The sequence below is a fragment of the Fusarium flagelliforme genome, assembly GCF_020744385.1.
Source record: "Fusarium flagelliforme strain FIESC 12 MPI-CAGE-AA-0113 chromosome Unknown B0J16scaffold_3, whole genome shotgun sequence".
NCBI classification, from domain to species: Eukaryota; Fungi; Ascomycota; class Sordariomycetes; order Hypocreales; family Nectriaceae; genus Fusarium; species Fusarium flagelliforme.
Genome location: NW_025763505.1, coordinates 1,336,871 through 1,357,336, shown reverse-complemented (window position 1 = coordinate 1,357,336; position 20,466 = coordinate 1,336,871). Strand labels below are relative to the sequence as shown.

At 49.2% G+C, this 20,466-nt stretch overlaps 10 protein-coding genes across 10 annotated transcripts; 4 read left to right on the top strand and 6 right to left on the bottom strand.

Moving 5' to 3' along the window:
* On the bottom strand, nt 1-3,365 carry B0J16DRAFT_412911 (uncharacterized protein). The gene is made up of 2 exons (XM_046133351.1): nt 3,010-3,365; nt 1-2,943 (listed from the first exon to the last, which is right to left on the bottom strand). Exons 1-2 carry the CDS (start codon nt 3,058-3,060, stop codon nt 181-183), a joined length of 2,814 nt encoding a protein of 937 aa, XP_045984364.1. The 5' UTR covers nt 3,061-3,365; the 3' UTR covers nt 1-180.
* A 158-nt stretch (nt 3,366-3,523) lies between these two features.
* On the bottom strand, nt 3,524-4,899 carry B0J16DRAFT_337195 (ClpP/crotonase-like domain-containing protein). The gene is made up of 2 exons (XM_046127328.1): nt 4,592-4,899; nt 3,524-4,541 (listed from the first exon to the last, which is right to left on the bottom strand). Exons 1-2 carry the CDS (start codon nt 4,731-4,733, stop codon nt 3,811-3,813), a joined length of 873 nt encoding a protein of 290 aa, XP_045984363.1. The 5' UTR covers nt 4,734-4,899; the 3' UTR covers nt 3,524-3,810.
* Nucleotides 4,900-5,480: 581 nt separating this feature from the next.
* On the top strand, nt 5,481-6,869 carry B0J16DRAFT_337193 (retrieval of early ER protein Rer1). The gene is made up of 4 exons (XM_046127327.1): nt 5,481-5,881; nt 5,938-6,055; nt 6,110-6,409; nt 6,462-6,869. The coding sequence occupies exons 1-4, from the start codon at nt 5,813-5,815 to the stop codon at nt 6,545-6,547; spliced, it is 573 nt and encodes a 190-aa protein (XP_045984362.1). The 5' UTR covers nt 5,481-5,812; the 3' UTR covers nt 6,548-6,869.
* A 259-nt stretch (nt 6,870-7,128) lies between these two features.
* On the top strand, nt 7,129-8,871 carry B0J16DRAFT_370407 (RNA polymerase II-associated). Its single transcript, XM_046130362.1, has 2 exons — nt 7,129-7,565; nt 7,618-8,871. The coding sequence occupies exons 1-2, from the start codon at nt 7,295-7,297 to the stop codon at nt 8,772-8,774; spliced, it is 1,428 nt and encodes a 475-aa protein (XP_045984361.1). The 5' UTR covers nt 7,129-7,294; the 3' UTR covers nt 8,775-8,871.
* B0J16DRAFT_302005 (glycosyl transferase family 90-domain-containing protein) lies at nt 8,872-11,210 on the bottom strand. Its single transcript, XM_046124620.1, has 2 exons — nt 9,179-11,210; nt 8,872-9,121 (listed from the first exon to the last, which is right to left on the bottom strand). Exons 1-2 carry the CDS (start codon nt 10,966-10,968, stop codon nt 9,028-9,030), a joined length of 1,884 nt encoding a protein of 627 aa, XP_045984360.1. The 5' UTR covers nt 10,969-11,210; the 3' UTR covers nt 8,872-9,027.
* A 431-nt stretch (nt 11,211-11,641) lies between these two features.
* B0J16DRAFT_265450 (ribosomal protein S8) lies at nt 11,642-12,348 on the bottom strand (the record flags this gene model as incomplete). The annotated part of the gene is made up of 2 exons (XM_046123396.1): nt 11,642-11,901; nt 12,216-12,348. The coding sequence occupies 2 exons, from the start codon at nt 12,346-12,348 to the stop codon at nt 11,642-11,644; spliced, it is 393 nt and encodes a 130-aa protein (XP_045984359.1).
* Nucleotides 12,349-12,852: 504 nt separating this feature from the next.
* Nucleotides 12,853-13,791, top strand: B0J16DRAFT_337186 (50S ribosomal protein L30e-like protein). Its single transcript, XM_046127326.1, has 3 exons — nt 12,853-12,958; nt 13,116-13,428; nt 13,491-13,791. The coding sequence occupies exons 1-3, from the start codon at nt 12,956-12,958 to the stop codon at nt 13,613-13,615; spliced, it is 441 nt and encodes a 146-aa protein (XP_045984358.1). The 5' UTR covers nt 12,853-12,955; the 3' UTR covers nt 13,616-13,791.
* Nucleotides 13,792-13,858: 67 nt separating this feature from the next.
* Nucleotides 13,859-14,370, bottom strand: B0J16DRAFT_382325 (peptidyl-prolyl cis-trans isomerase PIN4; the record flags this gene model as incomplete). Its single annotated transcript, XM_046131229.1, has 3 exons — nt 13,859-13,876; nt 13,932-14,171; nt 14,236-14,370. 3 exons carry the CDS (start codon nt 14,368-14,370, stop codon nt 13,859-13,861), a joined length of 393 nt encoding a protein of 130 aa, XP_045984357.1.
* Nucleotides 14,371-14,583: 213 nt separating this feature from the next.
* Nucleotides 14,584-16,766, bottom strand: B0J16DRAFT_337182 (PUA-like domain-containing protein). The gene is made up of 5 exons (XM_046127325.1): nt 16,283-16,766; nt 16,006-16,102; nt 15,380-15,950; nt 15,048-15,326; nt 14,584-14,998 (listed from the first exon to the last, which is right to left on the bottom strand). Exons 1-5 carry the CDS (start codon nt 16,343-16,345, stop codon nt 14,788-14,790), a joined length of 1,221 nt encoding a protein of 406 aa, XP_045984356.1. The 5' UTR covers nt 16,346-16,766; the 3' UTR covers nt 14,584-14,787.
* A 1,119-nt stretch (nt 16,767-17,885) lies between these two features.
* Nucleotides 17,886-20,421, top strand: B0J16DRAFT_284245 (pseudouridine synthase). Its single transcript, XM_046124013.1, has 3 exons — nt 17,886-18,200; nt 18,254-18,341; nt 18,392-20,421. Exons 1-3 carry the CDS (start codon nt 18,085-18,087, stop codon nt 20,408-20,410), a joined length of 2,223 nt encoding a protein of 740 aa, XP_045984355.1. The 5' UTR covers nt 17,886-18,084; the 3' UTR covers nt 20,411-20,421.
* Nucleotides 20,422-20,466: the final 45 nt, after the last annotated feature.

The following is a 20,466-nucleotide window of genomic DNA, read 5'->3' as shown; positions in this document are numbered from 1 at the left end:
CCGGGCTGTCGGCGTTTTGACGGCATTCCCGCGCCGACTTCCATAAGGCATGATTAGATCTCGATAGTAAGTATATGGTGATAATTAGGTAGATATCCAAGTTAGATATTGTCATGTCATTAAACCTTCAAGCATATGCCATCTGTCTGATATCCAATACAGCACTCAGCCGTCATATGTTCAAGGAGTATTCTGTTCTAACCGCACATACGGTGCTGGGAACAACCCCCGGGAACCCATATATGCCCCAAAGAACCATTCTCCGTTGACGTCTTCAATCTCTTTAATCTCTGCTCCTCGTGGAAAAAGAAGCTCGTCGTCGGCCCCTTCTTTAGGGTACCATCCAAATCTCGCCGTCGCTTTCATTCCAACTCCGCCGTCAGGGGGAAAGCTCTGAGTAAATCCGCTCTCAGTTGGTGCTGTTTCCGGCACATCTCTTGTAACAAGCCGGGCAAGCTCCTGGTCATTGTCGTGCCAAACCCATTTCAGGAGCCCTTGCTCACAGTGTTCCGGCTTTTCTGGCGCTTCTGATTTAAGTCCCCGACCACCCACTAGATCTTGGGCGACATATCTCCATAATCCAATCTTCCCATCCGTAAACGCAACAACTACCATTCTGTGGCCATTTAAACACCGCCTCCACCCAGAGTGGCCGTTCTCGGGGCTTATTTGTCGCTGTGTTACCAGATTGCCATAGCAGGAGGAGCAGATGTCATAATCGCCTGGTGCAGCGTCTGAGACCAGGGCACTTGTGCAGTGATAGCAATGATATCGTGCCTGGTTCGGCTGAATAGGCTCCTGGCAAACGTCGCATCGTGTAGTGAATGTCAGGGGCTTGAAAGGTCCAATATTGGATGCATTGGGACCTTTGAATATCGTGGCAGCCGTTGGCCGACCTGGTGATCTAGGAGGACTACCAGGCCTGCTTTGGGCTGGCTGGCTAGCTTCATGAGCCAAAGGTAGAAGAGTATGCGTGCACGATCTTCCCTGGTTCACACAGTCGTTACAAAAGCCCCAGTCACCTTCATTGCATATGTTGCATCGCCAATAACATTCGTTTGTCCAAGCCGAGCAATTGGCGCAGAATGTGCCACTTTCTAATCGGTGCCTGGGATCGTCTGTTGTGAGTGTTTTTCGTCCATCAGCTCCTCCAGGCGCCGAGCGAGGAGGACGGTAGCGACTCGCGGTTAACATATGCGGCTTTGCTAGAGAGGGATCGCCCTGCTGTTGCCGCGTCTTCTCCCACTTTGTCCAGGCACCGTAGCCAAATCCGAACCAATAGAGGCAACCCTTTCCAGTTCGATAACAATCGAGACACATATTCCATTGTCCATTAGCACAAATTGAGCAGTTGTAATGAAGCTCGTATTCGATGTGTGCCCTATTGCACCGAGAGCAACTGACAGAAGGCTCTGGGTAAAGTTGCGATCTTGTCCTCTGGTGTCCTGAAATTGTTGGGCTGCTGATCGGGCTGGTTACTGTCTGATGAACAATTGCCAGATCGACAGGGCGAGGTCTGTTCGAGCGAGTGGCGGCTGAATCATGATGAGAGAACAATGGAGCAACTGATGCAGTCGCCGCATTTCCTTGCCGATTCGCGAAGGAGAGATTGCCAGTGTTGCTACTTGACGATGCAGCTTCTGTAGGGTTTGGAAACGGTGGGGTGTGGATAGGGGTACTCGTGCTGCGTCCCTCGCCAAAGGTAGGTCGGGACTGAGTAGGATCAGTAGTTTGGGACCTTGACCCGAGATCAGTGGATGACCGAGCAGCGGGCCTATGGTCAGTTGTATTTGTAGTCGGGAACACCGGGGTTGTCGAGCTACGGCCTCCGCTTGCAGTCCTTCGTCTCGGTCTTCGGACTGGTTCCTGAACCTCGAGACTTGCCGATGCTGCATTTGTTGACGGGCGACTTCGTTCCTCGGTCTGGCTGGCAGCGCTGGTGCCACTTGCGGCACTCGCAGACCTCGAATGTGGCCGGGATCTGTCTCTTGTCCGGCCTCCCTCCGGTGCCAACATGCGAGCATCTGTCACTGAGTTTTCGGCAGGCCTTGTTAATGGAGGATAGTTGTTCGAGTTGTTTCTCCGTGCTTCTTGACGTGTTCGATCTCTCTGTCGCCGCCTGTATGCCTCAGTAATCCTCCTACTAAGCTCGTCATCACGACTCAAATCGATATTATCCAAGTCGAGTCCGTCGAGGAGCCCTTCTTCCTGAATCTGTCTCGCAAATGACTCTATCTCCCGCTCAATATCCCTCTCGCTCATATCGCCAGAACTGATTAGCGACCGGATTGATGACTGGTGCTCGATCTGACGCTGCCTTGACTCGCTCCGCCGCCGTCGACGCTCCCCTTCCACTTGCAGTTGGTCAGAGCTATGTCGGCCTCCATCATCCATCCGAGGACGCCGGTTCCCTCGTTGGTGACGGCCATCTAAGCTCCGGTCTCGTTCCCGTTCCCTGTCCCTACTTGATCTTCTTCTATCGTCTGCAGAACGACTTTCTCGTCGTCTCCGTGTCCTCGGCGGCCCTGAAGAAACTCCAGCCTCTTGTAAACTCAACTCTCTGGCCTCTTCTACCAATCTCCTTTCCTCAGCGTCGGCACGTCGCTCCTCAGCCGTCCGGCGGGTATTAATTGTTGGTAGGACTTGATCGCCCGGCTTATACTTCTTCGCCATTTCCTCCTTTTCTGTCGCCGAGCGGTCCTTGCCAGGGTTTGCGGCGATGAACATATCCAAAAGAGTGACAACGGTAGCATTATGTTGAGTGGTTCGTACAGTAGCCCGACACGATGGGCATGTAAAGATATTGGTCCCGGGAGCAGGTGGGTTCGGTGACCGCTCGGCCGTCGCGGCCTGGAAAGTAAACCATTCCTTCAAACAAGCACCGCAAAATGTGTGAAGACAATCAAGGAGAGTCAAAGGCTGGTAAAGGAGCTCCGTGCAGATCTGCGCGCATAGTTAGCTGCTGTTGGCGGTCATCGAGCTTGGGAACCAAAAGGCGGGGAGATTTACAGAGCACGTCAGCTCCTTTTCTAAGTCCAAGCCAGTGCTTGTAGACTCCATTCATGTTACTGTATTGGATGCGGCCCTTTCTCTGGCGGTAGAAGAGAACGCGGGTGCCAAAAAGAGCCAGCGCTGAGGAGTAGAGGTTGATTGAAGATACAAGTTGAGGATGGTGTTGGGTTGTTTGTCTAAGCACCTACACCAGCTGCTGCTAGTGGGTGGCGGGGTCGGTCTGGGCGTTAAGGCTCACCCAAGACTGCCAGCAAGAAATGCCTTTACATGGATGACACACACCTTTTTGAGCAGGTCATATTATAGAGAGAATAGATTGGGCCGCAACCTGGTAATGAGAAGATTAACACTGCATGTAGAGGGTCATGTATGTATGTTTGTGGGGTGTGTAAGACAATATCTGCATCAAAGTCAATCTGTACTGTAGGCTAGCAGTGGGATGGAAGGTCATTTGACTCTGATACTTGGTGTTAATATGGATATTAGGTATCGTCACTTAGAGAAATACGAAGTAATAATACACTATTGTCTTTTGTTTTGCTCAAGCTTAAACTTCGATTACACCGCTGTTAACCAGTCTCGTAGCTTACACCGACACCCATAGCTCAAGAAGCTGATTGCTTCACCCCACTATGGAAAGGTTGAAAATAGTGGACGTGCTCCATGTACATTCTGATGCATGTTGTGCTAAGGATTGACTTTTTATTTGTCTGCGTATATATTCACCTTGATCAATACACTTCTTCTAGTTGGTGAAGATTCGTTCAATCCAAGTATGTTTTGAGTTCCATGTCGTCTCTATGATTGGCTCCACTCAGCCTTCTTCTTCTCTGCGAATGCCTTCATACCGATCTTCTGATCCTGGCTGCCAAACAAGCTGTGGAATACTCGTCGCTCAAACTCAACACCATCACGGAGAGGAAGGTCTTGGCTCTTGTTAACAACTTCCTTAGCAGCCTGGACAGCGACCTTGGAATAACCAGCAATAGTCTCAGCGAGCTTGAGAGTCTCTTCCATCAAAGCCTCATATGTTGGGAAAGTTCTGGCAGCAAGTCCCCACTTCTCAGCATCAACACCAGAGAAGTTCTTGCCAGTAAGGATGAGCTCCATAGCCTTTGACTTGCCAATGGCACGGGTAAGACGCTGGCTGCCTCCCGCACCAGGAACAGTACCGAGCTTGATTTCAGGTTGGCCGAAGTTGGCATTTTCGGTACAGTAGATGAGATCACACATCATGGCTAGCTCGCAGCCTCCACCGAGGGCATGACCAGAGACAGCAGCGATGATGGGCTTCTTCACCTGGGTGGTGAGATCGGACCAAGACTCGATGAAGGAGGTGGTGTAAGCTTCAGCGAAGGTGAGAGGGGCCATCTCCTTGATATCGGCACCAGCGGCGAAGGCCTTCTGCGACCCGGTCAAGACAATGACTGAGGTATCATCAGCTGCGTTGAAATCGAGCAAGGCCTGGTTAAGCTCCTTGATAAGAGGTGTGCAGAGAGCATTAAGAGCCTTGGGTCGGTTCAATGTCACTGGTATAATCATTAGCTGCTGTATCATGAGAATTGAAAGATACCCATACCTTGACCGACACCAGGCTTGGGCTGTGAGACCTGGATATACTCATAGGTCTTGGAGCTGTAAGCTCGAGCAACTCGAGGAAGAGTAGACCGTTGGAATGGCACTCGAGCAGCCACAGGTCTCATATAGCGGAAAGCGTTCATTGTGAATTATGATGGAGAATTATGGTACGAAAAAGGACAATGAGATTACACCGTTATCTTGGTCCTGAAACAATTATGTTTGTATAGAGCTAAAGATTGAGCAAGTCAATAAGAGCTTGGGATGCTTTAAGCTTCCCCAGTGACGCAACTGGACCAAAAGAGCCGAGGATAACACCCAATGGGCCGGCCATATCCATGACAAAGCCGATGAAACAGCGATACAGAATCTGTTAGTGACCGTCACGTGCTTGTTTCGATACCATGACTTTCATGATGGGGTATCATATACAGATAGTTGTTTCTGTTTCATGACTAGACTTTATAATAACTTCCTTGTTCTTGTACTTGGCTATTCACTCGTAGGAACGATAAATAAAAATGTGGTACGTCAGCCCTGCCAACAGTGAGTTATTCGGATAGATAGCGGTCCACATGGAATGATGAACGCAGTAACAGGTACCATCCAAAGTCAATTGCCCTTATCTGATATGTTGTCAGCGCCTCCCTTTCTTCCTTTGTGTTGTGGTACCTGGAGTCATAGTCTAGATACCTAGCTTAGTAAGTATCACGGCGATTAATTTAGAGTACAGAGAATGTCGAGCCGTTGCCCATGGGCATGAACTGGACAAGGGGGAAGCTGCGCCTCATTGACATGTGGAGTCCAAGGGGCTCACTCCAACGACCAGGGCCATCTCTTCCCCCAGACCCAGGCAATCTGGCTCTAATCACCAATAGGATTGTAGATTAACAAGGGAGGCCACCAAACAACCTGCCTGTCAACGGTCCAGTAGGTTCTCCTTTGTCCGGCAAAGGGCCGGATGTTTAGCAGCTAAGAAATATTACCTTGCCTTACGTTACGTGGCTGTATCTCTATCTCCAACAAAAGTTCAGAGCCCCATTTAGAGCCTATCTCTATAATCGTCCTTCTTTTTCTCTCCGCATCAATCAGACCTTGCGAAACTATCCTCGTCAGTTTCCACGATCAGACTCGACTCCTGGCTCGGTACCTGCGACCAAATCCCTTCAGATTAATCGACCTACTTTGATCGACTGCCGCGAATCGATACCCTCTATTCAAGATGAATGCGCCAGAACCTGAACAGACACCTTTCGAGGCTGTCAGTGTCCATACCTCAAAGATCCAGCGAGTACGTCTTTGAACGCCAACTATCCTATCTCGCGACTCTTCTAACGATGGCGATAGAAATACCAAGCTTTGCTGGATCAGTCTACCCCTTTCGTCCTCTATAGATGGATCGGTACCGTCGTTTGTCTCATGCTCTTCTTCCTGCGAATCCTACTTGCGCAGGGCTGGTACATCGGTATGCTTTGTCCTTAGCCGCAACTTCACAAATAAAATACTAATTAATGTCTAGTTGCCTATGCGCTCGGTATCTACCTTCTGAATCTGTTCCTCGCTTTCCTGCAACCCAAGTTCGATCCCTCCAACGAAGAGGCCGACAATGACATGGAGGATGGCTCCGTGGGCACCCTCCCTACCAAGTCTGATGAGGAGTTCAAGCCCTTCATCCGCCGACTTCCCGAGTTCAAGTTCTGGTACTGGGCCACCCGAGCCATCGTCATCGGCTTTACTTGCAGTTGGTTTGAGGTCTTTAACGTGCCTGTTTTCTGGCCCGTCCTTGTCATGTACTGGTTCATTCTTTTCTTCTTGACTAGTAAGTTCAGCCTGTATAAGTGATTAATCACCGCAAGACTAACAGTCGATAGTGCGCAAGCAAATTCAGCACATGATCAAGTACCGCTACGTCCCTTTCACCGTCGGCAAGAAGAACTACGCCAAGAACAGTTCGTAGACGAACGAAGCTTTCAGGACTACTTTCTTCTTCAGCACGACAGGTGAATCGACTCGCGAGACACCTGCGTGTCCTGTATTACCACGAAGGCCAGCTTTATAAAGCTGCACCATAATACAATGTGTGTTCCAGGGCGTGTACTACAATCATGAGGCGGAATTGACGGGCTACAATGCAATGCAAAAGGGGTTCGGCGATAACGGATATGGGTTGTTTGGAACGAACGCACCCTAGCTATATATATTTGAATGCGCTTGGGGCCATGAAAAACAGGGCAGATGAATCATCTAATGGAAATGACAATTTATACGATTCAAGATACCTTCTCATCTATTCTACATGTTATTTGAGCTGTTCGGGCAGTTCCAACTTGTTAGGTTAAGTTGCAACCGAAACCTGACCATCGCCATTATACGAAATAAATTGGCCGCGAATTCTAAATTTTGTGGGAATTGGATCGCATTACATCAAGATCAGTTCTAGTTCGATAATCCTGTTATGTGTTTTAGCAGTTGCGATTATATATAGGTCGAGGCATATAGCGTGGAGCTTGGACGGGCCAGTAGCCTCGCGCCGCAGTTCTCAGATTTCCGACCTCGAACCTCAGCCGCGCTCGCGCTTAAGCTTCTCCATTCAACTTAGCAACCCAAAACTAACAACGAACCGCGCTCTCATTCCTTTTGAACGCATCGCGACGATACAAATTTACCAAACCGTTCTCCGGCGTTCGTCGCCAATTCTATAATTATGTCGTCCTCAACTTCTCGCCCCGGTGAGCGCATGGTTCATCAAGACTTCATCGCTCGAATTCGATACTCCAATGCGCTTCCTCCACCACCGCACCCCCCGAAGCTGCTTGACATCCCTAATACTGGCCTTGCAAGTGGACAGTACACGACGCCGGGTTTCGCCTCGCGACTTGCGAGGGAGCAACCACTAAACATTGAGGCAGATGCCGAGCTTGGAATGCCCCTTGACCTAGTGGGCATGCCAGGCGTTTTTGATGGCGATGAACGATGTGAGTTACGTCCTGTTCGTGTTGAAATCTCGTGTATCTGACTTCATTTTAGCTATTCAAGCTCCTGCTCACCCTCCTGCTCTTCATCCTCACGATCGACCGCTCCTAAGACCCATCGCCGCTCTCGGAAAACTCAAAGCCGCTGAAGCCAATGTTTCTTTCCTTCGCCGAACAGAATACATCTCTTCAGGCAGCTCGAAGCGCCAGGATGGAGCCGTTCCTCGCGCTATGCTTACAAAGGCCAACAAGAACAAACGTGTTCCAGAACCTGCTGCCGATTCTCCTCACGCCATCAAGCGCAAGATCGACAAGGGCTTCGAGATTGCAGAACAAGAATTCAATGACCCCAAACGCGCCAAACACCCCAGCAAGAGGCATCTCAAGGTGGTCGATGTCTCGCCTCTTATTCCCGATCTCGACGCTTTCCCTGATACCGGCGCATATGTCACAATAAAATTCCACCAAGCCCCTGTGGTCAGCACAAAGCAATACGACAGACGTCTTCTGAGCGGCTTGTTCAAACCCATCGATCGGTCACCAGAAGAGGAAGAAGCGTACGAGGCTGCTATAGCAGCTCACGAGCAAGATCCTGACAACGTACCTAAGCCTCAAAACTCGATGAATTACGAATACTATCTTGCAGCTTCAGCTGCTGCCGGTGAACGTTTCCGTCGCAAATTCGATGTCGAGGATGCCGACCACAACGAAGACGAGCTCTATACCCACCAGTCAGACGCTGGAGGTTGCTTCCAGTTTCGTAGACTTCGAGGCTACGAGACGGCTCAAGAGGTCGAGTTCGAAGCAGCAACCAAGTATGATGAAGAGATCATCTTGTCATACAATGAGGACACATTCTACCCTAATCAGAAGGCTGTGTACTATTACCCTGTTCAGCAGAAGTCTGTTGTCCGCCCTCAACGAACCAAGAACATAGCACGAAACATTGGTATCGCCGACGAGGAACAGGTCATTGATCAACTTGATATTACAGTTGAAGACCCCACTGAAGAGGTTCGTGACATGATAAAGTCGCACCACGACCACCCTCTTGGAGGAGCACAGGAAGAGGAGGAGCACCATGAGGAGCATCATGAGGGCCAGGACGCTGAAGGTGAAGAGGACGTCGACCACCGGGGCAGCAGCCCAGCGGCCCGTCGCTCAAGGTCGGTTTCTGAAGAACGTGATGCTGAAGGTGAGGACGATGATTAGGTTTTCATCGTCCACTGAACGATTCCAGGGATTGTGGTGCAAGTTCATTAATCATAGATTTCAGGCGTAGTAAAAATTGACATTTTAAACACTCTACATGTACACTCTATCTGGAGACTTGCTTAATATAATGCTGATATCTTGATGTCTTGGTGCAACCAACCATAACGCCATACCTTGAGAGATAGCTATCCTGACCTCTATGCTTTCCAAAATCCATATGCGTGTGCGTCGTTCAATCAGTTCAGTTCGTTCACCCTTCCGTCTTCCCTTTCGGTAGCTTGGTGTTCGCGCTGCTACTATCATAGCCGATGATATCTCTCTTGTCGTCTATCACTCGAGCATATCTATATCATGTTAGCGCCTGTTCAGAAACATCATAGAATAACATATAGGGAACCTACTCTAGCATCAAGCGGAAGAACCATGCTTCCATGTCGACCTGGCGAACAGCCTGGTTCGCCCACTCACGACTGGCAGCAGCAATGCGCTCACCCTCTTGACGACCAGCTTCTTCACTCTCGAAGAAACGTACGGCCTCGAGCCAGTCGTCTCCTTGTATACTGAGCGGGACGTAATGCGCCCATGGCTTAAGCCACTCAGCGTGCCATTCCCGGAAGACGGCGAGCTTGAAGGTCAGGCTGCGACTGCGAAGGAAGGCAGTGAACCGACCCGAGAATGCATTGCCGTCCATGTCAAGAAGGTATTTGTAGGACCAGGCATCCTGCTGATCGACAGCCTCAGTGACGTTGAAAAAGGCCCGTTGCGCCTCACAGTCACCCTTATCGCATTGGCCAATATGGGAGAAGTGGACGTCAACCATGTCGCTGTAGTCGCCTCGTGGAACCTCACTAACTCCCCAGGATGGTTCCTTTTGGTTTGTAAGGATTTGGGCTTGATCCCGCGCATTAAGCTTCTGAACAAGACGCTGGCGATGTTGATGTCTCCAGCGACCATTGCGGCTGTAACCTCCTGTTGTAGAACCACGCCAGTACAGCTTGCTCTCCTTTTTGGTCCACTCCATGTCCATCTCCTCGTCGTATTCTACCTTAGCGGCCCAATCCCAAGGTGAAGGGTACACAAGATCGCTGTAAGATGAAATCTTGGACTGTGAGAAGATGGGAAAGAGATCTTGTACAATTCTGTATGTGTTTGGGCCACCGAAGAAACCAAAATTGGACTTGAGGCTAGGCGATAAACAGATATCAGACATGGCAGTTGTATTATAGACGAATCCGAGATCACTCATGCCGTATCTGCTTCGATGATCAACTGTTTCTTCCTCTTCAAGACATCGAGCTGGTGTATCGGGTGGACAGGACAGGCGAGAATGAGCCCAGGTTGACTGGTGGGCAAAGGAGTTGAACCGTGTTAGAGTTGTTTCCTCAAACGACTTTCCATCATGAAGCTCCTTGTTGGTCTGAGTAAAATCGTTGGCAAGTTGTGACTTCGAAAAAGCTGCAGGCATGTTTTTCTCCTTGGCTATCTTGACCAATCTTGTCAAGTCTTCATGAGAAAGAATAACACGAGACTCGTCATGGAAGTTGAAGGCAAGATCCATGTCCGGCAAATACTTGAGGAACTTGCTCATCATTCCCTTTGTGGCATTTTGCTGCCACTCGACGCCATTCTCGATATACGTGATCTTGTGGTCTCGGATAGACACTCCAATCAACCCGTTGTCAAAGCCCAATGCCTCTCTGGCTCGAGACCGGATAGTTTTAGGTTTCAGTCCCCAGAAAGGCGTTATGAGATCATAGGTTGTGTCGAACTCATCAATAAGTTTGACATTGTTGTCCTTTGCAAACTGAAACCACTTGTCGAAATGAGGAGGCGGTGGCATTCCATATCGTCGTCGATACTCTTTAACCGCTTCATCAAGCGTCTTTGATTGTCGAGCCTTGAGTTGTTCGAACTCCTGTTGAGCATTGCTGGTGAGATACTTGATGGGATGAACTTCGGGGTTAGGAGGTTGTTTCGGCTGTGAGCTTCCCTCAACGAGAGGTTCATCTTGTGATGTTGGCACTGTTGATGATGATGGTTCTGAGGATGCCGGCGTTTGTATTTGATACTCTCTTGTCTTTTCTTGCGGTATTCTCAACAGACTATAAGCGCAGAAACAGAATAATACCAGAGCTGCAATGGATAAGAGTTGACGCCGTTGAGAGCCGCGAAATGATAGGAGAGAAATCATGTTTGTATATGGCCTCTATGCCAAATACACATTTCAAGTCGACAGTAAATCGAGTCTGATAACCTTCAGTGCTAATAGTCTCAATAGAAATCAATAAGAACGTTCAGTAGTCGTAAAGTCATAGCCGGACTTGATGTCTCGGAACGAAGCTGAGCATTGATATGAGACGCTCAAGGTAGTGCAGTCTTGGCTTAAGCGTTCTCATTGGCTGATGTTCTGAAAAGAAAACAACGGTGCTGCAGGTACTTTGTTGCCACAACGACTTGAGCCTCATAGTACTAAGAGAAGCTCAGACAACCTTCAAGATAGGATATCGGATTTATTGTAGAATACCATCTTAGTACATATTTTGCTATACTAATGTTTTAAGCTCACATCGTTTTGAGACCGGACAAGGTACAAAGCAATGCTATCAACCGAAAGATTTGTACCACTCGAGCATTGTGTAACCTCGACTCGGGTTATCACACAAATTCATCACAAGTCTTGACTATCACATCACAACGGAAGGAACTATAGGTTTGAGCATCTCGTAAAGGTTCAATTCGAATGCTCGCGTGTGCGATAAGCAACTTGGCTATATAATCGCATCGGTCCTAGTCATCATCCGCCTTTAACGCCGAGATTGCCGATTTCTTTTTAAATCACTTTTTGATTGGTATCCCGTCCCTTTTTAGTAGAAGAAACCAATGATCTTGCCAGCGACGTGCTTGCGGCGGGCCTCCTCGTGGTCCATGATACCGGCAGAGGTGGTGAGGATGACGTAGCCGAACTGACGGGCAGGGAGCAGCTTGACAACCCACTTCTCGAGCTCGGAGAGACGGACGTTGTAGCGGGGAGAGATGACACCGGTCTTGTTGAGACGGCCGTTGAGCTGGACAACGATCTTGCCGGATCGGTGGTCATCGACCTCCTCGAACTCGCCAATGTATCCTTGAGAAAGAGTTAGAAAGAAATGTTTCGTAAGATTAAACGTTAGACATCATGAGAAGGAATCCGAAAAACGTGTAAGGTCTCCGAGTTGAATCTATCGGCAATTTATAGGGGCGGAGTCGTGGTGCAGTATCGACGATCGCCCTAGTTATCATGCCGAATGTTGGAGATAGATGGGAGAGGATTCGACGACGTATGGTGATATGGTCATGGTGAAGTTGGACCGTCGGCCATGTGTCATGTCGAATAGTGGAGACCAAACGAACGGTAACGAACATGTGGATATTGATGAGAAAAAGGTTCGTAGTACATACCGTGGCGCTGCATAACCTGGAGGAACTTGATGATGACCTTGGAAGAAGGTCGGATCAGGACCTGGCGCTTGCCAGCCTTCTCGGCGTTGTTGATGGCGTTGAGCGCATCGTGGAGGACGGAAGTGCGGACCATTTTGGCGGTGTTTTAGACAAGATTCTCAAGTCGGGACGGGAAATGAGGTATCTACCAAGATCGATGTTAGCCTTCCAAAGGCTCCCTGAGCGAGGAGAGTGCCCTCAACGATCGATCGCGAGGGTTCTGCCGCCCAATGCTGAAGAGGAGAAGCGTATCGAGGGAGTAATCGCCAGCCCGTGATGTGTATATTTTCCGGCCATTGTTGAAAAGATCGGGTTTTTACTTTTCACGTTCAACGACGACGCCCTCGATTGCTCTCCCTTGCCATGGTAAAAGGCATCATCCTTATCGATTCGACTCGCTGTCAGCGTAAGTCATACATACCTTGAGAAATTGACTTGGTCGTTTGGTGAAGACTGTAAAGGAACGAAAATCGGAAAGGCAGAAAAAAAATCCAAGCGTACCTCGAATGGAGACGAGGAAAGAACTGTGCGGAATGTGGGTCCGTGCACTTGCCCTAAGGGTCGCACCTTTAGATTTCGGCAAATCCCCGTCAAACTAAACGAAGACATTTCCAGATCACGAATCAACCCCCCCTTCCAACTTTTCCTTGATACACTTAGAATCTTCGAGGATCGCCCGACGAGAACAAAAAATATTCAAGATGGTGAGTTTTTGACATTGTTCCGCCCTCTGATCGCCAATTGCGCTGCCCAGGCTGCGAGCGCGACCTGGAGAGTGCCAATTTGCTACGTCAGTGGGGGGATAATCAGAAAATAATTACCCAAAATCGACATGTTGGCTAATATTTGTTCGCGATGTAGTCGGACGTAGAAGACAACACCCCCGAGGTCGCCGATGTTGTTGAGGTTTCCGGCGAGGCCCCTAAGGGCCAGATGTCCATTCTCGACGCTCTCAAGGGTGTCCTGAAGCTCTCTCTCATGCACGACGGTCTTGCCCGTGGTCTCCGTGAGGCTTCCAAGGCCCTTGACCGTCGCCAGGCTCACATGTGTGTCCTGAACGAGAACTGCGAGGAGGAGGCCTACAAGAAGCTTGTTGTCGCTCTCTGCAACGAGCACAACATTCCTCTCATCCAGATCCCCGACGGCAAGCAGCTCGGCGAATGGGCCGGTCTCTGTACGTTACAACCCTACCGGATATGACGACAAGTATAATCAAAGTGCTAACAAGTTCAACAGGCGTTCTCGACCGTGAGGGTAACGCTCGCAAGGTCGTCAACTGCTCTTGCGTCGTTGTTAAGGACTGGGGTGAGGAGTCTCAGGAGCGATCCATCCTCCTCAACTACTTCCAGACCGAGCAGTAAGGGTTTTAATCGGCGTTGGATGTGTGACGGAGATTAGAGATGCGGGCTTGGTTTCGGGACCGCTTGACGCAGAAATACTGTACTCTAGCCACTTCGACTGGCATCTAAAAACGGTTTTAGGGTCTTACGTCTCATGGCCATGTTGCATTGAGAGGAATAAAAAAAATTGGGCATCATCTGATAATCAAATTGCTTCGTATGTGTATCTCTTGTGACTGGCGTAGGTTTCCCAGCCTGTGCCATCTACTTTCTGCCTTCAACCTGAAATCGATGTTAGAAGAAATGCCAAGAGTTTTCTGCCATGGGCAAAACTCACCATGATAATGTGATATCCAAAGCCGGTCTTAACCTCGACGAACTTGGGACTGGTTGTTGTGCTTGGTTCAAGAGCAAAAGCGACCTCTTCAAACTTGGGATCCAAGCTGCCCTTGGTCTTCCAACCCAGCGAACCACCCTGCCTTGCCTTGTCCTCTGAAAACTCCCGCGCAACTTCGTCGAATTTGACACCGTCGTTCAGCTTCGCCAGAGCCTCCTCCTTCTTGGCATGCTTCTCACACTTTAATTTGAAGCTCGTCAGCGTTGTAATGGCGGGGTGGGAGCTGTGCTGCGACTCGACTCACCAAAATGTGACGAACGTTGATGCTCTGAGCACCTTTTGCCTTGCCACCGGAGCCAGAGTCTTTGGCATCTTTACCCTTGTCTCCTCCCTTGGCCTTTCCGCCCTTGTCAGCACCCTTCTTGTCGTTTTTGCCCATCTTTTCTATAGAGATTGTCGTGTAAGAGGAAGAAGAATCCAATTTGCTGCAGTCATGGTACAGCATAGGTAGTAGGTAGCTTTGGTGGCGGGGAGTCATGCCCCGCCATGGACCCTTGAAGACTTCCTAATGTGGCCGTGCCCTTTGATTTATGATGTTGGTTTCGTTGAACGTTAATATTTAGTCGATACTTCACTCGTAGTAGTAGAGATGGTTCAGTATTGATTATTGAGTTAGTGATCTATTAGTATCTGGTACCAGACCCGAGTCTTTCATTGCAATGCAACGCTCTATCATGCTTGAACTACCAAATTACAGAAGCCCTCCTTTCTTGAACTTGTAAACCAACGAGTTGCGAAAGTCATTGGACTGCTGGTATTCCTCCAAGTCGACCTTTTCCTGTGCCATCTTCAACTTCTAATCCAGAGAGGCCTTGTCTCCTCTCTTCTGCTTAATTAACTCGCTCTCATATTTCTGGTAGAGGTCCCAGTCGTCCAACTCAGATGGACGGGGTATATTAAGGACGTCCTCTATCGGTTGCTGGTCGCTAACTCTCTCTAGAGTCAGCATCATATGGTGCCTTTCGCTGACTTCGTTAAACCATTGACTATATCGGCGTATTGTGTATCTACTGCAAGTTAGAAATCTGTAGTTGTCCGATAGTCAGGGAAACTTGCAAACCATCATAACGTATACCAGCTTTTGGCGCAAAGGGGCTTCTGAGACGATACCCACGAAGGATTCGAAATGTAGCTCCCACTTGAGATATGAGCGAAACATGTATGTCTCTGATTCTACCTTGTCTGACATATCTTATGGCTCCGTCGTCATAATCAATGTTTTCTTGCCCGGTCAGTAACGGTAGGGCGGCAACTCCATATTTCCCTTTGGTGGGTTTCTCGCGGTTGCTACCGACGATACCATCCCGATGTGCGCAAGCCAAATTGAGCCACCAGCTACACATGGATGTCAGCAATAGTTCGATTCCCTAGGTTCAATGTCTTCTTACTGCCCAGGTTCGATCTCCAGATTTCCTTCCATCTCTGATAGAGTCTCACCATCGTTGGCTTGCCAGCGGTCCTCGGGGTTTTCAGCATCAAGATTCAACGTCACATCTCTGAGCCGGCCGTGTCTGGATAATTCGCGATAGCGATGCTGCTCGATATGGAAGTAGGGACCTCGAAACCGCTCGATCCATTTGCGTTCTAGACGTTCTGCCAGCTGGATATCTGTTGTAAATCTCGTCGGTACTCTGGGGTGTCGATATCTCGGATTTATAATTTCCGATATGAGTTTGTCCAGGTGAGTGTTCCGAATAGTCTCGAATTCTATGGCGCGACTACCGTCATTTTCGTCCCTCAAGACTGCTTTCAGAAAGCCCATCAATTCTTCCCATCTGGGCTCAGGGCGTCCATCGTGCAGATTACTGCGGATACTATCGCACATTTCACGCAGCCAATCCGCATCGTACCCTATCCTAGGGGCAAATGACTTCCTGCCTTTTCTGTATGTGATAGGCCCAGGTTGCAGTTGAGATAGCGACTGCGGTTGAGAGTCTTGTTCAGGGTTGGTAGCAGGGGCTATACGTTGTAAGTTGGTCTGCGTCTCTGAACAGTGCTCAAGATAAGGTCTCACCTTTGCCTTTGCCTTTGGAGGACGACATGTAGTCAGCCTGATCATTGATTGAGCTCCAACGACGACGCTCGGGGTCAAGACGGGCAGACAAAGGCGCCTGTAGGCTTTTCTATTAGCTTTGTGTATGGAAGTAATGTGTTGCAGAGCAATGAATGATATAAAATGACCCTTGTAAGGTAATGAGGTATGTCTCGATGCCGGTAGCTAATTGTACATGATGATGGATTGGGCTGGATACGGGGCCTTAGGAAATCAATATTTGTTTGTCGTTCCTTACCTGGCTATAGCTCTTGCGGTTTGTTACTGGTGTTTTTGGTGGTCTGGCGTCCATTATTGGCATCTTGCACAGTAAAGCAGTAATAGTGAGTGAGCTGTTCCTGACCTGGGCAGGTCACTCGATCAAAGTCAGGTAGCAGTTGCGGTTGCAGTTGCAACAACAAACTACCAGTTATCTTATCTTTCCAGGCCCAGGCTGAAATCAATCTTTGTTGGCGTATGACAATAGCAGAGTCTTTCCCGACATTTGTCTTTGCGGCTCATGATTGACATGTCAATTGCGGGCCCGATGCAGTCAACCGCAGGGACAAGAATCAACTGGAAAGAAACTCGGGGCAAAGGCTTTTAGGTATGGTCTTTCGTCACAAGAGAAGAGAAGGCGAAACAAGAAAAAAGACATCAAGAATGGCAATCAACCAACTTGCGAGATTCAAAAACGGCCACACTTGTTGCTTCTCGCTAACTAAAGCAGGCAATAAGAGAAGATAAAAATTTTGGAGGAGAGAAAGAGAGAGAGGAGGGGCGGTTGGATCACGCCTTGTTCCGTCGTGTGCGTCCACGTCCACACAAACCTCAACGACCCTTGCAATGAATAGACTTGAGTACTTAACCGACCAGCCGAGCAAGGAAGGTCTATCAACAGGTACCTAGGTAACTAAACCTTCAATCCGAGTACTAAACTTTGTCATGCGGGCAACTTTTGTCAGTATCCGAGTGACTCGTACAAGAGAGGGGTTCTGAATGTTGAGGAGACATGGTTTGCTAGTCTCGGTACAGTAATAGTACAGTGCAGCAGTGTGGATTATCAAGATGTGATTTCTTGATCAATCAATCAATTGTCCGCTCTTTGCGCGGCAATTATAATGCATAAGAAAGATCCATATATGCCGGGGGGTCCATCATGCCACATGAACTACTATGTACCAGGTATCCAAATGCAATGCTAAATGGACCCTCAGCAGCCTCAAGAATATTCCAAAAAGATACCGCAGCTGACTTTATTTCCATACAATTTGATCTTAGACTTGGTACTTCCCCATATTCCACTAGCAAACTTACGCTACTACCACATCATGTCTCTCTGTCAATTTACCGAGTTCCAGTATAAATGCTTGTCCAGATAACACCAACAATATCGGGCTCTTTACCTTGGATATCCTAGTGTTGGCCATTTTGTAATACATTTTCCAGTCAAGTCGTCGGGTCTTAAATATCGGTGCCATTTCTCTCCAGTTCCCCATGCACAGACCAATGGGCTAAGACAGAGCCTCCAAGTAAAGTCTGGGGAGAGCAACCAATCTGAATATTAGAATGATGTTTAAGGTGCTTTTACCTACTACCTTGAGTTGGTCTGCTGGACTCTCGTTACTACACTCTATACTGGATACTGACAGACTGGCAAGTCTAGAACTCGTTGCCATTATAGAGTCATACCATGAAAAGCGCAAACAGCGAGCTCTGAACCTTCTTTCCGAGTAATGAGTTATATCTACTACAGCAAAGTATAGACCTTACAACTCATGTAGGGCTACCTACCTACCTATTATACTTCCTAAGAAGTACATTTGTCTAGGTATCATCACTTACTTATATTCCAACCTTGACCGCCTGCCGTTTGCGGCGCTGCAGTAGCACGACCCTTGCACCGCCTTCCTCAATCAATCTTCAGCAAAATACTGCCGGGGAAAAAAATACAGATCGCAAAGTTGCCCCGCTGGGCAATCATCGAGTCGGACCAGACATAGCTGTCGCAACCTTACGACAGCATCAATATACAGCTCAATCTTAGCTGCAATAGTCATAATGGCGGAACAAAGTCACCACACAGCTCGTGGCACTGCTTCCTATACCCGATCCATTGGTATCAGCCAGCGCGTAACACCGTTGGAGGTATCGTGGACGGGTGAAATGCGAACGAGGTATGCGCCGAATCAATCTTTAGATGAGCTTTTGAGAAACTAACAGAATTCAGATTCTCGGACTTCCAGGTCAATGAGATTAGAGAGGATGGCTCGGTTCTGCATCTCCAACAGGTTGGCCTTGCTGGCGAAGAGGCACCAGTAAGTCCAACGCACCTTGCGACTTTTCTGGCGCACTAATAGTATCGCAGGCGACAGAAGTGAAGAAGGAGGCAAATGGCGATTCGGAAGCCAAGGAAAGCAAACTCGAAGAGCCCGCGCAAGATGCTGAGAAGCAACCTTCGAGCGAGACTGCGACCGAGACCAAGCCCGTTGCTCAACCCGAGCCGGCCAATGAAGTTTCACCCGAGGACACAGCCATTCTCGAAGGCCTGACCGACCAGCGCTTTTCTCAGGAGCTGATCGAAGTATACAAGGCTGGTTCCGGTCCCGATAATGACAAGAGGAAGTCGGTTACCTCGGAGCCTATGGACGACAGGGCAAAGCGAGGCCAAGTACACCAGGAGATTCGACGCATCTTCAAGTCGCGCATCGATACCAACACCTCCGACGATGGCGCTATTATCGCAACTCTTATTCCTCCACGAAAACCCAACAGCAAGAAGCGCGGTCGTGGTGGTCGAGGCGGTGGTGGCCGGGAGGAGAAGCCTGCTGGCGAGTACTTGCACTTCACTCTCTTCAAGGAGAACCGCGATACCATGGATGCTGTCAACCAGATCTCTCGATTCCTCAAGGTCAAGCCTCAAGTCATTGGATACGCTGGAACAAAGGACCGCAGAGCTTCCACAGTGCAGCGATGTTCAGTGCGATACATGCGACCCAGAAACCTTGCCGGTATTAACGGTAGGCTCTGGGGCGTTTCGACAGGAGACTATGAGTACAATGACAAACCAATTTACCTTGGACAGCTTCTCGGCAATGAGTTCGTCATTGCTATTAAGAGCTGCCAAATGGTTGGCGAGTCCAGTGACGAACCCATCGCACAGCAGGTAGAGAAGCTAAAGAAGAACGTTGATTCTGCCCTGAGCCACATGAACGAACATGGCTGGATCAACTACTTTGGCCACCAGCGATTCGGAACCCACGAGGTTGGCACTCACCAAGTTGGCCAGCTGATCCTGGGTGATAAGTACGAAGAGGCAGTCAAGTCGCTGCTTCACTACGACGAAGAGATTGCGCAAAAGGCTGAGGCAGACGAGATCCCTGAAGAGCCTTCCAAGAGAGATGAATACCTACGAAACCAAGCCTGCATGCTCTTCCTCACAAACAAGGACGTTGACCGAGCCATCAGAATCATGCCCCGACGATTCTCTGCTGAAAACAGCATCTTCAGACACTTGAACAGACAAGGATCACAGTCACGACGCGATTTTATCGGATCCTTGGTTCACATCACTCGAGGCCTTCGCTCAATGTATCTCCATGCCTACCAGTCCTACGTCTGGAACCATGCTGCTAGTCGTCGATGGGAGCTCCATGGCGAGAGAGTTATTGCTGGCGATCTCATCATTGTGCCGACAGAGTCAACGCCCCTTGTCAGCGGCCAGGATCAAGATGGCGATGACATTATCAACCCCGTTGAAGACGACGAGGACACCCCTGTTCGCGCCCGCCCTCTCACAGCCGAGGAAGCAGCCAGTGGAAGCTACACCATTTTCGACATCGTACTGCCTACACCGGGCTACGACGTCGTCTACCCCGAGAACGACATCGGAGAGTTCTACAAGGAGTTTATGGGCCGTGACGAAAACGGCAACCTTGATCCTTACAAGATGCGCCGCATGCGCCGCGAGTTCAGTCTCCCCGGCCGATACCGCAAGATCATGAACCGTTTCCTCGCTACGCCTTCCGCTGAAGTCCGTGCCTACTCCGACGATACAGAGCAAATGCACCCAACTGATCTGGACAACATCAAGGCGTCAAAGGGAGCCAACCGAAAGCGTTCTCGAGAAGATGCCGAGTCCGATTCGACAGTCAAGAAGACTAAGGTCGAGGGCAGCACCGACGTGGAGATGACAGAAGCTAATGGCCAAGCTACCGACGAAGAGGCTGCTACTGCAGAGAACGCTTCCGCTCCCACTGAGGCTACTCCTGTTGTTCAGGAACCTAGCAAGGTCGCAGTGGTCGTCAAGTTCCAGCTTGGGCGCAGTGCGTATGCGACTGTTGCGTTGCGTGAACTGATGGGCGATCCGCCTGCGGATTCCGAGTGAATATAAAAGAATGCTTGAAGTTTATGTATTGGAATTGTAGAGTTGAAACATACAGA